The following is a 17,200-nucleotide window of genomic DNA, read 5'->3' on the forward strand; positions in this document are numbered from 1 at the left end:
ACTGAAGAAGAAACAAGGAGGCAATTTTAGCAATAGAGGTTTTCAGCTGAGTGCTGTGAAGAGCAGGCAAATAGCACGTAAGGAACAGGAAACAAGATGTCCCTTCAGTGTGCCCATGTTTCTTGCCGAGTCTCCCAGCAGTGATTGAATCCCTTTCCCTCTGGGGGCACAGGAGCCAGCACAGCACAGCCAAGGTGTGAACTCCAGGAGAGGAGGAGCAGGAGAGCCCTGGCTGTCAGAGCAGACACCTCTCCCCTTTTCCTGCTGTGTAACCCTTCTGCCTCATGCTAATGAAAATGTTTCAACTTCCCAGGGCCTGGGGACAAGCTGCAGATGTGTTAGTGATACACAACTTAATGAGTGCGCCAAGTTAGAAACCCAGACACCCTCAACTTTCATCCTATCTTTTCATCCAATGGAGCAAAACAGCCTGAACAGAAACAGAGAGAGGGACACTTGGGCTTGGGTTAAAAGGCAATCCTTCACTCCTCTGACCAGTGAAACACATTATCAGGCATTATTACTGAAGCCAAAAGGTTTAAGGAATTCAGAAAAAAATTATTTATTTACTAAAAGGAAATGCAAGTGTTTAGTCATATCACAAAAGATCTGAAAAACAAAATATAAGCCTTCCTGCTTCAGGTGACTGCCCAACCTTAACATTACAGGATAATGAAAGAAAATGCTGTCCCTGAACAAGCTGTTCTTTCTCTCTGTGTGGTTTCTCAAAGCATGGTTCTAGCTGCTATCTGAAATACTGCACTGGAATAGGAGGAGCACTAGTCAGATCAGAAGTAGCAATTAGGATTTTATATTCTTTAATTTGGAGAAGATAGGGTAGAGTCTGCAATTCTTGTCACTATTTTTTCATACTACTTATGAGAAGGCAAAGAATCATCCAGGCAGGCTCAGACTAGCATATTACACAGTCCATATTATGAGAGCATATAATAGAAAGCTGCATAAAGTATTTCAATCAGCTTTTATACACAATTTCAGCTTTGATTGCTATGACACTCAACATTGAACTCTAAAGATTATGCTGATTAAATTGATATAGGAAGTCCAGAATAATTTACCAGCACTCTTCTGTACAAATGACTCAACTACTGCCTACTGCCAATCTTTTAATAAGTTTAAAACCCAAACCACAAGAGGTCTGTTATTAGTGAAATATGGTAATGCTTAAATTTATTTAAAAAAAAAAATAGATGGACAGATTGTGCAATATGCTCATGAGAGGTTTCTGGCTCCCTAGAGATAGAGTTTAGTTTGTTATATACTTGTGAGAAACGGAAATGTTATGGTTTGTGGCTTAGATATTGATATGAAGGACTTTTTGCCCATTAGGGCAAAACTGTATAAAGAAGCTGCAACCACCAAAGCCTTCCTCTCCCCGAAGATGCCTCCTGAGGGTAACTTGGGACTGTGAGTTAAGCTCCCTAAGGGAACTTGGGATAAGATAAAGGTGACACTGTTGTTCAGTCATCTCAGGTCTAGGGAGAAGGAGACAGACTGAGGGAGAATGAACTATCCCCAGAAAGCCAAACCCAGCAGCTGCCCTGAAAATCAGGCTGGGATTGAGGTGGGGGAGGCCACAGCCTCATCTGCTGAGTCTGCACAGACTCCTCCCAGCCAAGGGGGCAGGAGGAGTTTTGGGTGTGTGGCACAAACCAGAGGCAGTGAACAGCCATCCTCCCCTACACCAGCCCCACAGGCCACATTCATGAGAGGTAGCTGAGGGGGTGCCATAATCCATCAAAGACCCCCCAGAGTGCTCCCAGACTTATTCCTGAGGCCTTGCAGCCGAGCACTGCATGTGATGCAACTGCTCCAGAGCCTGTGGCAAGAGACTGTGCCACACCTGCTCCTGCAGGGCAGCTCCCTGGGCATCCCCAGCTGCCCTGATGTACATTAACCCACTGAAATCTGTGTTTTGAGGGACCCTCACCACCAAGGAGACCAGAAGAACAGGATCACCATCAGGATCCATGGAGTGGTGATATTTTCCCCTTAATCTGTCTCTCTGTCATGCTCTTCTTCTCCTCCCTCCTTTTTCTATTTCCTTCTATCTCTTTCTACCTCCTATTTGCTGTTAAATAAAATCCATACTACTGACTTTGGCATATGGTCTTGCTTGCACCTTAATTTGGGCAGAGGCATCTCTTTCATAATTTTAATAACAGAATTGTAACATTATTTAGTCTTAGTCCTTCCCTGGTTTAAGTAAATAAGCTATTTGTATACAAATTTATCAGTGGAGTCTGTTGCTTTTCCATGTTATTAAAGCAATTTGAACCTGTATCTAAGGAAAGTCCTGAAAATGACTGCTGAGGTCTTCTGCCTAGCAAGACCTCTAGGGAAATATTTGTGGAGAAATATAATCACATATACAATTATATCATTGCCAGATCAACTCACAATTTCTCCTAAAGGTGATCTTGGTTCAGAATGCAGTGGAGAACTAGCAGAAAATTGGTATGCAATAAAACTTTATTAGAGAAAGGGTTGTTCAGGTGGGATTTGCTTGGTTTCTGCATTTCTCCTTGAGTTCCAAAAATGCATGTTTGAACTTTGCAGCTGACTGAAAGCTTGAGGGCAGAGCTGCTGAAGTGTGACTGTGATGTGAGCTGTGGCAGGTCCCACGAGGTCCCCCTGTGGTGTGGCCTTGTGGCAGAGGCTGGGCCATCGCTGTAGCTGCTGCCTGGGCTGGGCTGCCCAGGTGCCCCCTGGCCCTGGCCAGCTCTCTGTGTGTCCCACAGCAGCCCCCAGGGCTTTGTGCTCAGAGCCCATCCACCCTTCTGGACTCGGCCACTGCCCTGCTGAGAGGACTGGGCTCTGCTTTCGAGAGCAATACACAAACAAACACCTAATTAAAAAAACAAACTAACAAAAACCAACACCAAAACACAACAAATCTTTGATCCATTATTCTTATGTAGCCACCACAGGCAATATCCAGAGAAGCCATACAAGTGACTGCACCCTTAGAGCACTCTGCAGCCCAAGGCAAGGATTTAGTCATGCAAGGAAGAAGTGGACGGATGGTACAGTACAGATAATTACAGAAATAGTAAAGAACAGGATCACATGTATCCTGTCTGGCTGGCCACAGCTGTTTCACTGTTGGGAAATGCATCTCCCCAAGGTGAAAATCTCCCACAGATCTGTGTTTCTGCCAAAAGCATTTGTCTTGTCTGTTTTAAGCAGCTTAATATATCTCTGGATAGAACAAGACCTTGCTCAGCACATGCAGCAACAAAATGAAAAGCAGTCACAGCACTCTCAAAACCCCTTTCAAGGCTGAGTCCCAGGATAACAATAGTTAGAGCTGACTGCAGACACCTGAAAAAGAGCTGACCCTCAGGAGGTCCAGGAACAGCGTGCTAGGCTCATGTTCACGTTCATCTTCAGGGATGCCTCCCTGGCAATTCACCTCACACTGACCAGGAGCACTCTCTGACACCTTCAGACACAAGTGTGGGGTTTGCTTCTTATTCTGCTCTTTGGAGATTTGGGACTTTGAACCTCCAGCCCTGCTTGAGAACAGCACAGACAATGCCCTGCACATCTTCAAGCCTTGGCCACTTTAAACTTCCAGAGTTTTACAGTCAAAGCACAAGCCTCACAATAAAACAAAGAGAAAAAGAAAGCAATCAAGGAAATTAATTCCTGGCTATTTTGCAACATCCGTTCCATATGTCCAAGAATATATAAGACTAATTGCATTTTCACTGACGTCAGTCTAATCAACGATCAGTTTAGGAAGCTTAATGTGTTCTCCTCTGGCTCACTAGGAGATACATATTAACCTTCAACAGAACTTCCAAACACATTTGACTTGATTAATGTAATACCTCCTTTCCTTTCTATAAATATATTCATGATTTTTTGTATAAAAACCCAAATGTAATTACAGCATACTGAACTCTTAATGGGATTCTTTCCTTCAACAAGCATTTATGTAAACTTTGCTCCTCTTACAACCAACCATCTTTTTTCTCACTGGAGGGGATTTATTATCCAATTGAAGGCCTTAGTAAGAAAAAATTGGTATTTTACAGAGGTTTGCAGTTTCTGAGGTGATAGTTGTATTGATTACATGAGACAACTGTGTGATTATCAAAACAACTGATGCAGATTATCAGCTGTCATTGCTATGATTACATACTCCATGAAATATCCTACTGTGGTGTTTGGGGATATAAGAAAAACTGCCTGTGTGAGGGGATTAGAGCTTAAAGACATTTTCATAAATCCTTGTGTTGTGTCACAGACTAATAAACAGTTCAGTAAGTGCAAGAGCCGCCCAAAAGACCTTTTCAAGAAATTTTATCCCTCCAATAACTTAAAAGGTTTTTGCAAGAAAAAACAATTTTAATAAATGTTTTCATGTCGTACTGATGTATGACAGAGTCTGGGACAGACTAATAAAATGCTGCTTCTACCTCTTTCTGCAGCACAGGAAACACACAAATATGGGGTTTTTTTCACCTAGAGCAGAAAGCGCAGGTAAAACTTGGGATATGGTGTACCAATGAGCCCATCTTTTGTTCAGATAACCTTTTTGGCCTGCTCGGGGATGGATTCTGTCACACACAGGTAAGTGATTAGGCTCTTTGCAAGCTATTTTATTGATTGTGCCATTTAAATTCCTCCCATGCTGTCCTTTATTTTTCAATTTGACTGAAGAGGGCCTGAAGCATGAATTGGAGAAAAAAGATGGGATAAGGTCCTGCACTGCTGAAACCTACCTGGGCCTGTGCACAGCACAAAAGAGTTCTTTAGGAAGTTATCCTGATGCCATTCTTGAAGCTAATACATATTAAATTATTTAATAATGTATCTCTAGAGAAGTTACAGTCAGAATATGGTTATTGAGAAGGTCCTTCAGATAAGGTCATTTTGTTCATGCTAATGATCATTATTAGTCTTTATTTTTTGCTGTGACATACATAAAGTTCATCCATGTTCTTTCAGTTTGTTAAGTAAATAACATACAGGGCCTGAGCAGGTATTTGTGTGCAGAATCAGTAATTTTTTCCCCTCTGGTCTTGAAGATAATGAAATGGATGTGATCCAGTCCAAGAGCATATACCCTGAACCTCCTCTGACTCCAGTCTCAGCTGGATATTCAACATGTACCTCAATCATCAGGGAAGCCTTTAAAAGTAAGATTAATATTCTCCTCTATTCATAATGAATTCCAAGTTTTCTCTCCACTCTCCACAATAGCAAGCATGTGCATAGGAAGAGTCTATTGAGTTACTGGGGAATGTTACTGTTTTTTTTCCATGATCTTGTCTTTCATCTTATGAAGTACAGACAAAAGAAAAACTAATGATCATTTTATAGACATGGCACTTGGGACATAAATATTTCATCAATTCAGCCATTTCTATTAGAGGAATTGGGAATCTCATGTAATTTGACATTATGACACCTTCACTTGCTAGTGGAGAAATTTCACGCACTGCTGACTGACACTACGTCTCCTACCAAGGGATGGGAATTGGGAATGTCGTGGGCATCACCCAGCTCTTTCCCCTGAATATACAGCCCAGGTCTTGGCCATGGACAGGAAACACCTGGTGAATCCACAGCAGGCCCCATTCTGCAGGAATGCTTTCCCCAGGGCCAGCAGCACTGGGCTGTCAGTGGAGGTGCTGAAGGTGCAGGATAATCCCACCCAAGCCCAGCTATATCCCACTGGGACAACACTGGAAGAGACATCCCTGGGTGATGTGAAGGAACTGAGCCTTCAGTGAGCTAGCTGCTATGGCCCTTCATACAGACATAAAGCTGAAAGTCCTTTATTTTTAGCCCACTTCATTCCATATAAAGCTAATTTTCAAAGTAAAACACAAGGTGTCATATCAGTATTCATGAAAATTCCCACAACCTGACACTGAGATAACACATCAGGCTTTCTGATTGTGTCGTTTTGCTCTTTTCACAACTTCAGTTCTTTTTTCAGTTTTCAAAATCTCCTGATTCTCCCAGGTTTAAAAATAATCAAGAACTTCGTCTTAGAATTTCTTTCTTTTCCCTAAAAAGGTCTTCACCGCCTGTTCAAGGGACCCTCAGGCACAGGTTTGGTGATGTGAGTAGTCTCAGACAGTGTAAAGCTTGCAGGAGAGCAGACAAAGCAGCTTGGAAGGCTCCAGGGCAGGGTTATTTTGTTTACATGAGCAGTCACTGCTGATCTCTACCCCCTGCCAAGTAAGCCAAGATTACTGAAATCTTCTAACTGGTATTTAAGCACATTGCCATACATGCTGTTTTGCATGAGGCTTGAAAAATGCCAGGACATAAATGTGGCCTAGTCACAAAATATATATTTTCACTCTCCTTTTGACATCAGATCTAGCTCACTCTACCAATCTTGTCAGGGTGCTCAACCTTAAATCAGTGAGACCATAGCCCGTTGTGCTTTTCTTTTCCTTTGCAATGTAAGAAAAGCACCAGTATATTTTTTCATCATTAGGATTCAATCCTTTTACTAAAAGAAGACTGGGATAGAGATAGATATTAAACATGCTTTCAACAATTTATTTTAAAAAAAATCCAGAACTGAAATGTCACAACCAGCAATTCATGCCGAGCTTTCCACAAATAGCAGCTCAAACATTTAACCCACCTAGGCTAAAAACTTCAGCTCGCTCTATTTATGTTCTTACTGCACATCCTTCAGTGAGGGACACACAGCTCGATAACCTGTGGTTATAAAAGGTTCTCAGCCTCCCATTAGTTTTTATTTTTAGCCCCTCTCTGTCAGGAGCTCCGGGAGGGCAGTGGCTCCCCAGGCGTGGCAATGGTGAATGCTCAGCACATTCTGCAGGAGTGCCTTGCCCAGGGCCAGCAGCACTGCACGGGCGCTGGAGGTGCTCAGGGTGATGCTGCAGGGTCCTGGGGGGCTGTGGGACCGTGGGGAGGAGCAGGGTGATGCTGCAAGGTCCTGGGGGGCTGCGGGGAGGAGCAGCCTGTGCCCAGGGCTCTGCTGCACTGAGGCACCGGGCACACAGAGCTCGAACGAGAAGGCTCCTTCTCCTATTGTCTGGGTTTTTTTTAAACTGGTACCTTACAATTCCATCTTCTCCCCACCAAAGCAACCAGAAATAATCAGAATTCCTGCTGTCCCAGATGGTGTCAGTGGATCCTCGGGGTGTGCAGAAACCCCATTGTCAGGAGAATGGAAAACCCTTCCATGACACTGTCAGCATATCTGATGTTGTTCCTTGTGTTTTAGACAAGGAAAGTGGAGTCCATTTCCTCAGGAAGAAGACACGCTGTGTTTATAAATGCTGTCACTGACAGGGGTGTTGTTACTCTGACTCACCAGCACTGACTGGGTCACCTGGAAACTGAAATGCCAGTTTCCCCCAGACTCCAGCGCCCACTGGGGATCAGAACTGAAGTTGGCTCATTTCAGCATTGTCATTGTCCTGAACAGCACAATGACAAAATTCAGCTATGGGAAGTGACTTTCTAGTTTAACTTGGTTTGTTTTTTTTAAATACAACATTTGTAAGACTTTTGTGCCCCAAAATGTTTCCGCGTTACTACTGTGACTTCTGATGTCGTGTTGTAATACAGACATCTCAAAAAACTCAAAAATTAATAACCAGCCAAACCAAACAGGTCCTCAGGTTTGAAATAAACATTAACCCCAGTCAGCCATATTGCTGACATTTTAATCCTTAGCATAATGTTTGTATTTAACATTGCAGCACCCTTTGTTAAGCTTTTCTCCCCAAGGCAGCACACTAGTCCCTGAAGTGTGGGCTATTCTGCACCCCATTAGATATTCTTTTCAGGATATTTCCCCTGGCTACTCCAACCTTTACAAGTTACTTTTTACCCTGAAGTACCTCAGTGCTCAGTGACTTTATGTATATAGCATTATTTTGCTATATTGCAAAATCACACAGCAGCGTGTTATATTACTGTAGATGAGCATCAATGGCTCTACCAGGAAGAAACTGCTGAAACACAAGAGCTATAGAAATGTTAGTATTCTGAGATCCATCATGTTCTAAAATAGAGTAAAGTTAAATATTTATTTCCCAGCTATTGATACCTTATGAGACCATTGTAAGTGTCTGTGGCTGCTGTGCTAGAGTTGGGAAAGCCCCTTGGGAAAACTTTTGTGGGAAAACTCCCTCAACAGCAGCATTGACAACTCCACGTGCACTCAGCTTCCCACTCTCCCCACTATTTGTGGGACTCCAAACACCCAGTTAAACATTACAACTAAATTAAAACATTAAACTTAAAGCTTATTGGTGGGGGGGCTGCAGAATGTTGAGACACAGCCCTGGTGCTGTTCCAGCACTGTTCAGCAGCAGACAAAACCCTGGTGTGTTATCAACACCTTTCCAACTCCCGGTGCACAGCGTGGAACCCGGAGGGTTGCTATGGGAAGATGAATTCCATCCCAGCCACTATGTTTTCCACATTTACTCAGACATTAAATTCTGCCTCCTGAAATTCTGCTAACTCAAAACTGGTTCAACATGCGAAAATGTTGTGTTAAAAGTCTGCCAAAACTTCAAAGCTACTGCTTTTTCCTCCTTCAGATGCTTCTACTACTGAATCATTGTATTCATTGTCATAGAATTAATAAAACTTATGCCTCACAGGTAGTGAGAAATGAAAAAGCAACAAGAAAACTATTCATTCTCAACGTTGATATTTTTCCTCAAGTAATTTCCTGTAAGGAATAATGGCAAAGCATATGTAGAATAGATGTTGGTGTTGCAAAAACTCAGAGAGGGTTTTTGAACTTTGAAGTAATGCTCATGGCTCATGTGTGGTTTGGAGTAATGCAACCACCCAAAATACATGCAGAGGAAAAAAAAAAATGCCACCAGAACATCTATTTTTATGTTAACCCTTAACAGCACATGGTAATAAAACCATGATATGGGTTTATATGGGTTTATATGTTATGTTATATGGTTATGTAACCAAACTATAACTGCTCTTCTGAGCCAAAGAAATCTATTTGTGTTTGACTTTATCAGCCAGGGCCATTCATTCAAGGAACTACTCCTTCCTTACTTTTTGTTTCCTAACATAATAAGCAATCAAAAAGGCTTAGCATTTATTATCTACATGCATCTAAATATCTATTTTTAATTATTAAATTTAAAATTCAAATACTTGCAATAGCAAAAAAAGCACAGAAAGAAATGTGTTCTGTATCAGTTTGAAGTAATTTAGAAATCCACCCTGAAAAAGTTATGAAAGCAAAACTATCAAGAACTGTAAATCAGGAAATACCTGCTCATAGGAAAGGAAATTTAAGACCAAATTTTGCAGTAAAATACTATGTGAAATTCACCCACTGGTATTTAAATGTTTATAACAGATTAGGTAACAGTCTTAAAAGCTATCAGACTTTTCTTTGTATCCAAGCCCAGGTGATGCACCTCCCTCTTCCTCAAATAACTTTAGGTCCGCTGAACAGCTAAAATATCTATATCCCTCTCTCTGTGGAGCCAATGTGAAAAGGCTTCGTTCAGCTGAAGGCAGAAAGAAATAACAAGCTCCCTAGAAGAAATGTTCAAAAGCTTTCAGGTCATATTACAACTTAGCAAAACTTAATTGCAGCCAGGCAAAGCGAGGCATATTTTACAATATTGTCAGTATTGTACAGCTGTGGATGTTGCTATTAACCACATTTTATTAAACCAGGAGCAAGAAATGGTTCAACTAATGCACCATTTTCTCAGTGGTGAAATACATATTTTACAGGACATAGAACATTTTATATGATTTCTAGGGCATAAATGTCAACCTAGCTTTTTTATTACACGGGTTGAATTTATTTAATGAGCTGCCTTACAGCGGAGGCAGCCCTGCATTTTTCACTTGCTTCTGCGGGGAATTTCAGTAGTTAGCAAATGAGCCCGGGTCTAATCTGCTTCCGTCTGCAATCATTTGAAAAATGATGCTTGGCAAACAGCTCTGCACAGCCTCGCCATCAGACGGGGATCGATTCCTCACACCGAGGGACGGAGCAGGCTGAGAAGTGCATCCACGTTACCTACAGCAAACAACCAGCTCTTTTTATTCTGAACAGCCTGCGACTACAGCCGGACCAGCTCTGGGAAACCGCTTTCCCCTCATTGCAAAGGATGGGGAAACAATGGTCAGAGAGGAACCGAGAGCTTAACGCGCTCCCCGGGCCAAATAACCGAGTGTCCAACAGCCCTTGGGTACTGCTGGGAACGCTGGCGTCCCCAGGGTGAATTCCTCACTCGTGTCCTGTAATCCCGGCAGAAGCAAGCCGTCTTTCCAGCACCTGCGAACAGCTGCCTGGAAGGCTTCAGCTCCCTACAGGAACACCAAACGCTACTGCCAAACGACGACCTGCCACACAGGGACAGCAGTGACAAGAACACCCGAACGCTGTATGAAGCAGCGACCAGAGATGATCAAACATGATTTTCTGCGCGGCGTGCCCAGGGGCCGGGCAGCCTGGCTGGAGCCAATGCACCGGCGGGGCCCGTGGGCTGCAGCCACTCCGGCCTGAGACCACCCCGAAGTTCGGGGGGAAGCCCTCACCCCACGGGTCTTCACTTATCACATTCTCAACCCCCTCGCAGCTTTTGGGTTGAGGCCCTCCCGTTCCTGCCCGTGCAGTGTATCCTGCATCCCCTGCCGCTGCCCCGGCCCCTGCACACGCACTCGCTCCGTGCCCCAGTTTCGCAGAGCCGGTGCCCGCCGGGATCAGCGGCGCGGAGCTGCCTGCGCATTCCTCCGCTCCAACAGCGCGGCTCCCTCCGAAACCCGCCCGGGCACCGGAGCCGCTGCGATCGGCACCGCCACCCACGGAGCCGCCCCCCAGGCTGCCCCCGCAGCGGCGTCGAGCGCCCGGAGCCGGGCCCCGCTTACCAGGTACCACACGCCGAGGATGATGGTGCCGGTGCGGACATGGCAGCAGAGGCAGCAGCTGTTGGAGTAGAAACGCGCCCAGGGCGAGCTCAGCATCTCGGCGGCTCCTCGGGGCTCCGCCGCTCCGCGTCTCTGTCCGCGCCGCTCCGCGGGGCGGGACCAGGCTGGGATCGGGCTGAGGCCGCCCCTCCCGGCGGGCGGGACCGAGAGCACGGCACGGCACGGCACGGCACGGCCCAGCAGGGCGGAGGGGGCTCTGAGGGCTCTGCGGGCGTCTGTCCCCGCAGCAGCAGCAGCAGCAGCCCGGCCCCGAAGCGCGGGAGGGTTTCGGGATGCGCAGTCCCGGGCGCTCAGCGAGCGGCAGCCCGGCCCCAGCGCTGCCGGGCCACGGCCGCTCCCGTGGAACGCTCCTCAGGGATGCTCCTCAGGGGAAGCTCCTCAGGGAATGCTCCCTGGGGAGATGCTCCTTAGGGGATGCTCCTTAGGGATGCTCCCCGCCGCGCCTGGAACGAGCCCCGTGAGGGCGAACCGGCTCGGCGCTTCCTTGGCAAAGCTTGTAGGGCTCCTGGCAATTTTTGAGTGGCAAAGTAGCAGAAATAATCTCTATTTCTCTATAAGGAAAGATAATATTGGAGGAGGTCATGGAATGTTTGGAATTTACCCCAAGTTCTGCATCCATGAGCCTTTGTTTTCTTTCACAGTGCCCTCCTGATCCCCTCCCAAAGTTGCTGCTATTGGGGTGCCTGGAATTTCCTCGTGTCACTGATATACAAGGTAACCTTGAGCTCATGGCCACTACCTGCAGTTAATGTCTTGATGATGCTGGAGAACACGCATCGTTAGGAGGAAGGACCCAGTCCTGCATATTCAAGCACTGTGCAAATTTGAGCTGAACTTCCTACTAAGCAGCTGACTTTTCATGTTTTATTATTTGTCCTCCAGATGAAACAATGAAGAAAATACTGTCAGAAGGTCTGTATGTCTACTCTGACCCTAAGCATAATTTATTTACTGCCATCCATCTTTGCTTGCCACCAAATCCCACGATTTATCATCAAAATATAACATTAAAAATACTCCAGTGCTTCCCTATATGGTTACTTTGAGGCTCTTCATTATTTCATACATACATACATCTGCACAGAACAGGAACTTCAAGATAAAAGCTAACTTGGCACAGATGAATATTCTAACTGTGCTTTATCCCTACTTATAAAGCCACTATAGTAAATTAAATTAAAAATACTTGAGGTAGAAATTTTACATAACCTCTGTTCCTAGTTTGTCCTTTTAAAACTGGCAAGGGGTTGGCAGGAATTTTTGTGTATAAAAGGAAAAGCCATGTAGCCCTGAATTTATAATTTTGACTAGATTCTATGCATAAGCCGTATATTTTTAAGATTGATATTCAAAAATGAAACTAAAATTCTTGTAAAATGCAACATCACTATTGACAAATATTCCAGAGGTCAAAGGAAAATCACCAGCCATGGGGTCTGGACTATCTCACTGATAACCTTGAGAGACCTTGTCCTTTAATGCCAGAGAGTAGGAAAGCTAGAGATGAAACCCTTGCATGCATCTCTTGAGGAAGGCAGGAGCATCTGGTTCATGAGGGCTATTGACCAAGCACCTGACCTTTTCAAGGCAGAGGCAATAAATTAAGGGGGATTCCATAAACAAGGGCACACAGATGCAAACCTGGTGGAAAAGGGACCAGAGAGACAATGCCAAAACGCAGAAGTGTCAGGTTACTGACTGATGGCCCATTGAAGAGCTCTGGGAAGGGTCACCTGCAGTTTGGAACTGATAAGAAGGGGAAACAAGAAGAACAGGAGGGTTTGGGGTATTTGAGGAGGACTCTGCAAAACTTTGGAAGGAATCATTAGAGGAAGGGGATTGCGAAGGAGCAAAGGGGAGACAATAATTAGAGGAGGGAGATCAGGAAGGAGCAGAAGGAGGATCAGACAGACAGGGGTATAAAGGAGGTGAATCGTGTGCAGAGTCTGGCTGGACAGACTGCCTGCTCACCCTCACTTCTTATAAAACCTTTCTTAAGTGTCTCTCTGTAGTTTCCCCTCTGCACACTGTGTGTGGGCACTGTAAGGAGCAAGTGCCAGCTGCTGGGGGGATCAGTGAGGGATCAGTGGGTGGGTGGGTGTTATTTGTTTGCAAGCATCAAGCTGGACCAGCTGGTCTCTGCTCGGATCTTCTGTGAGTCCTACTCCTACGTGTAGGAGGCAGAGATGAGGGAAGCACCTTGTCTGTGGCCATCTGTGCAGCTGTCCCTGCCGGGCTCCTGTGCCTGCAAACGGGAAAGCCGCAGCTGCATCCCTCAGCCTGGGATGGGCACAACAAGCTGGGCTTTAGCAGCCAGGCAGGAGGAACTCGGGTCTGGAGCTGTGAGAGGCAGACACAGTTTATAACACCCTCCAGCACAGCCCTTCTCTCTGTGAGGAGAGGTTAACTGCATGTCTGCTTTCACTTAGGGTTTCCCATCAGTGGCTTTAACCCCCATATTCTCAGAAGGAAAAGGAAGAAAAAATAAGCAGCAAACACTAATCACTTCAGAGCAGTTTCCTGTATAATTATTAATTTCCATTCAAAAAGCCTGATGGGAAAGAGCAGGAAACATCAGGCTTCATGTCACTCTCTGATTTATAACGAGCTGTATTTGGTTTGCTTGGCAAGTTTTTGGTGGTGGGAGTGTTCAGAGCCTGAGCATTGCCACAGACACAGACCCTCCTCAATACAGCCTCTCTAAGTAAAACTTCCACGTCTCTCACTTTGCCTTACAAAGCAAGAAATGAAAAGCACATGTTACAGAGGGGGTTTTGAATCCTGAATACCTGATCTTACACCCTGATGATGGAAAATCATTTAAGGTGCAACAGGGGCAACTTGTAAACTGGATGACACCTGAGTTTTGCCAAGGTTTCCAGAGGTACAACAGATACTCGAGATTGTCATCTTTATTCATCAAAACTTGAACAGGATCAGTATCACTGTCTTGCTCAGCAAGTGAGACGAAGTCAAGAGAATTACCAGCTTACTTACAAGCACTTGTTTCAGCAGTGCTGAAAAAATAAATAATTTTTGCAGTGGGATCCGTATGGTAAGAATTTTTTCCAAAGGAACACTCAATGCTGAAATTAAACACTGCACAGGGTCACAGCCTGACACACCCTCGCTCAGCCGCCGGTCAGCGTGAGGGCTGTGGGGTGTACCCAGAAAGGAAATGCGGGCTCGTGGCTCCTGCCTGCCCCTCTGACCGCAGCAGAGCTGCACATCGCTGAACTCCATTCACACAGCCGGTCACTCCCCACAGAGCACCCTGAGAGCTCTGCTGGGGCGGGACTCAGCCCCCTTGGCTGCTCTGCCAGCTGTCCCTGAGCTGCACTCCGTGTCCTGCTCCTGCTCCTGCTCGGTATTCCCCATCTCTCCCCCGTGATCTTCTCACTGCAGAGACAACTTCTCCCTCCTGCCAGAGGATGCTCTGGCCCATTCAGCATTTTCTTGCGCTTTCTAGTGCTCACTAAAATTGGTTACTGCTACTCCCCGACACTGTTAATACCTGTCTGAACAAGATTGCTGGAAGAGGACAGGTGGCTTAGGAACTGCTTGTGACTCCCACCTTCTATCTGCCCCCACAGAGGGGGTGCAGCATAGCTCAACTGCTTTGAATAATTCAATTACACTGCTGCCCAGCATTGCCTACAGCGCTTAAACAAAAGGGCAGCTCAAGAGAATCGCATCTCCTGCTTGCAGGATTAGCCGCGTGCTCCAGAGTGAACAAAGGTATTCTTAATTGTTTTGTATTTGGCAAATTAAGATAAGAAAAGGGTTAAACATTGCCCAGAAACCAAGGTCTGGGTATTGTCCTCAGGCACACGGAGGTGACGACTTTGAGGAAGAGACTCTTGTCGTAGTAAAGAGCCATTTTAAGAGTCCTTTTGTTCAGCCTGCTTCAGAACCTGTGTTTCAGGATGACTGCAAGTGATTCAAGTATTCAGAGCTGTAGGAATACTTCATGTAATGAAGTTTAAAAAACACCCGTACTTTCTAAAAGAAGTAAGCCTCCAGTAAAAGTCTGACACTACCCCTCTGCCACAAGGACTGCCCAACATGCAATCAGATAGGGCTGCTGCTACGATCCAGATTGGGTTCAAGAGGTCATTAATTCCCCTGGTTTGCCTAAAAAGGATCAGAGAACAGTATTTTCTCTCGTGTGATACAACTCAGAGCACAGAGCCTGTAAGAAAGCCATTGCAATGACACAGCTTGATGTGCTTGCAAAGCAAAATTCTTGTGTTTCAGCACCAAACAATGGACAACGAATGGTTGGTGTTTGGGTTGGTTTTTAAAAATTTCTTCTTTCTTTTAAAATTTCAGTTTAAATCTTTAAAATTTGTTGAGAGAAATGCCTGGAACTTTTTAGCTCACTACTGGGATATTTTCTCATGATTTGTCTTATAGAAGATAGTGATTCTAATATCTTAGGAAATTTATATACTTGCCCATTTTCCTTCCTGATGGTAAAGTGTACTTGTAACTCCAGCTTCCTTGTGCCAAACTTCATAATTCTACTTGAAGGTGGTGATTTTAAGAAACATGTTATTAAAATATTTCGATATATTGCCCTGCCAAGAGCTGAAATGTTCTCCAAGGAAAAGCTTGTTTTACTGCATACTTCTTTCCTCCCTTTTCTTACTTGAAAGCCTCTCAATTTTGCTCTGAAAATATAGGACTCACAAGAAATGATTCTAGAGTACACTGACATTCAGCTCTTTTTTCTTCTGGCCTTCTCATTCATGCCAGCCTCACAGATTAATTGTAACATTTTGGATGAGATGAAATCATCTGTGCTGCATTTGCAAGAAACCTCAAAAATAAGCTGGGCAGTTATCTAATTATTTGCTTGGCAGCAGATTTGCAATTTGGTTACATGTTGTTGAAGCTTTCCCTCAGATACAGTTTGCTTTCCCTGGGCTGCATCTCCTCAGAGATCTCTCCACAGGGAATGCCTGCATACCAAGGCATGTGGCTCTTTTGTGTCTACCCCTGCTCTCCTCTCCCCTGCCTGTGCTGTTCTTTCTCAATCCCTTTTGCACAGGGCTGCCAGAGGCTCACGTTTTCCTTCAAGAAGATATTTACACTGGACTTATAGCCTGGCTCTGCCAGTACCTTAACAAAACAGAACTCTCTCCTTTTGCCCTTGAAGTCTGTGAATTTCTGTAATTTTTCAGTTCTCCTGGTTTTCCCCTGCTGGCTCAGCATACCTGAAGATACTGAGAAGTGCAGACATCACCACTGTTTGCAACTGTTATCAACAAAATTGGAAGGTGCGGGCGTCCTGTATCCAACTAAAACTCATCAACTCTTCTCCACCAGGCTAATGAGCCCTTTACCACTTCATATCCGAATAATTTCTACTCTACACAAACTCTTCTGCAATTTTTTTGATAAATTAACTTTCTGCTTATCAGACACTGCTTTCATTCCTTTAAGCATGTTTATTGCTTCCCTCACCAGTGTGGGGATCTAGACAGTTTTGTACAAGCTTTTAAAACGGCGGGTATCAGGCATAACAGTATTCATTTATTCAATGCACACAGGATTGGGATTGTACCCCCATTCCTCTCCACTACTTGGATTAAAACATCACCTGATTTACACTTGACCTTTTACTACACCAACCCAGTGGAAGGTCATGCTTGGAGCTTTTTGGTCTTTTGGCCTGAATGCTTATGCTGGACACAGCATTAAACAGACTGGGACATTTTATCCATAATCTGTAGCCAGTTATAGAACATAAAGTACAGCATGCAAGGATGAGATGGGGCGGTTGGATAAATTGGTTGTTGTGTTGCCAGCACTCTCACTGCTTGCCAGATTGCTTGAGCAAAGGAAATCTCTGTGACAGTTTTTAATACTGTGTTGAGTTTGCAGAGAGGTCACAGGTCTTTGATTGATAGGAGAGGCAAGCCTTCTAAGAAAAGCTAATATACATCAAACAGCATTTACTTCCTTTTAGTTCCATTAGTTAGATTAGTTAATGTTTAATTTATAGATTCATTTGAGTATGGTTCAACACTGGGAATGTTTCCAGATTTAATTCCCTTCTTCATTATGCCATTGTGGGTTTTCCCCTTCTTTTAAAAGACCACCTTTTTTTCTGTTTTAATATAAAAAGATGTAGACATTCCCATCAAACATGTTTTGTTTACATACCTGTTTGGACTTTTTTTTTTGGTTATATCTAGTAGAACTCATGATCATCTTGTCTTCTATCAACAAT

At 44.5% G+C, this 17,200-nt stretch overlaps 1 protein-coding gene across 1 annotated transcript in view; it reads right to left on the reverse strand.

The window, feature by feature from the left end:
- The window catches only part of LAPTM4B (lysosomal protein transmembrane 4 beta), a 60,795-nt gene extending 49,576 nt beyond the window's left edge, over window positions 1-11,219 (reverse strand). Inside the window, exon 1 of the mRNA XM_064706450.1 lies at window positions 10,903-11,219. Within this exon, the coding sequence (XP_064562520.1) occupies window positions 10,903-10,998 (96 nt within the window). The 5' untranslated portion in view covers window positions 10,999-11,219. The remainder of the gene's footprint in view (window positions 1-10,902) is intronic.
- Between the last annotated feature and the right edge of the window lie 5,981 nt (window positions 11,220-17,200).

The sequence above is a fragment of the Zonotrichia leucophrys genome, chromosome 2 (genome assembly GCF_028769735.1).
Source record: "Zonotrichia leucophrys gambelii isolate GWCS_2022_RI chromosome 2, RI_Zleu_2.0, whole genome shotgun sequence".
Lineage (NCBI taxonomy): Eukaryota > Metazoa > Chordata > Aves > Passeriformes > Passerellidae > Zonotrichia > Zonotrichia leucophrys.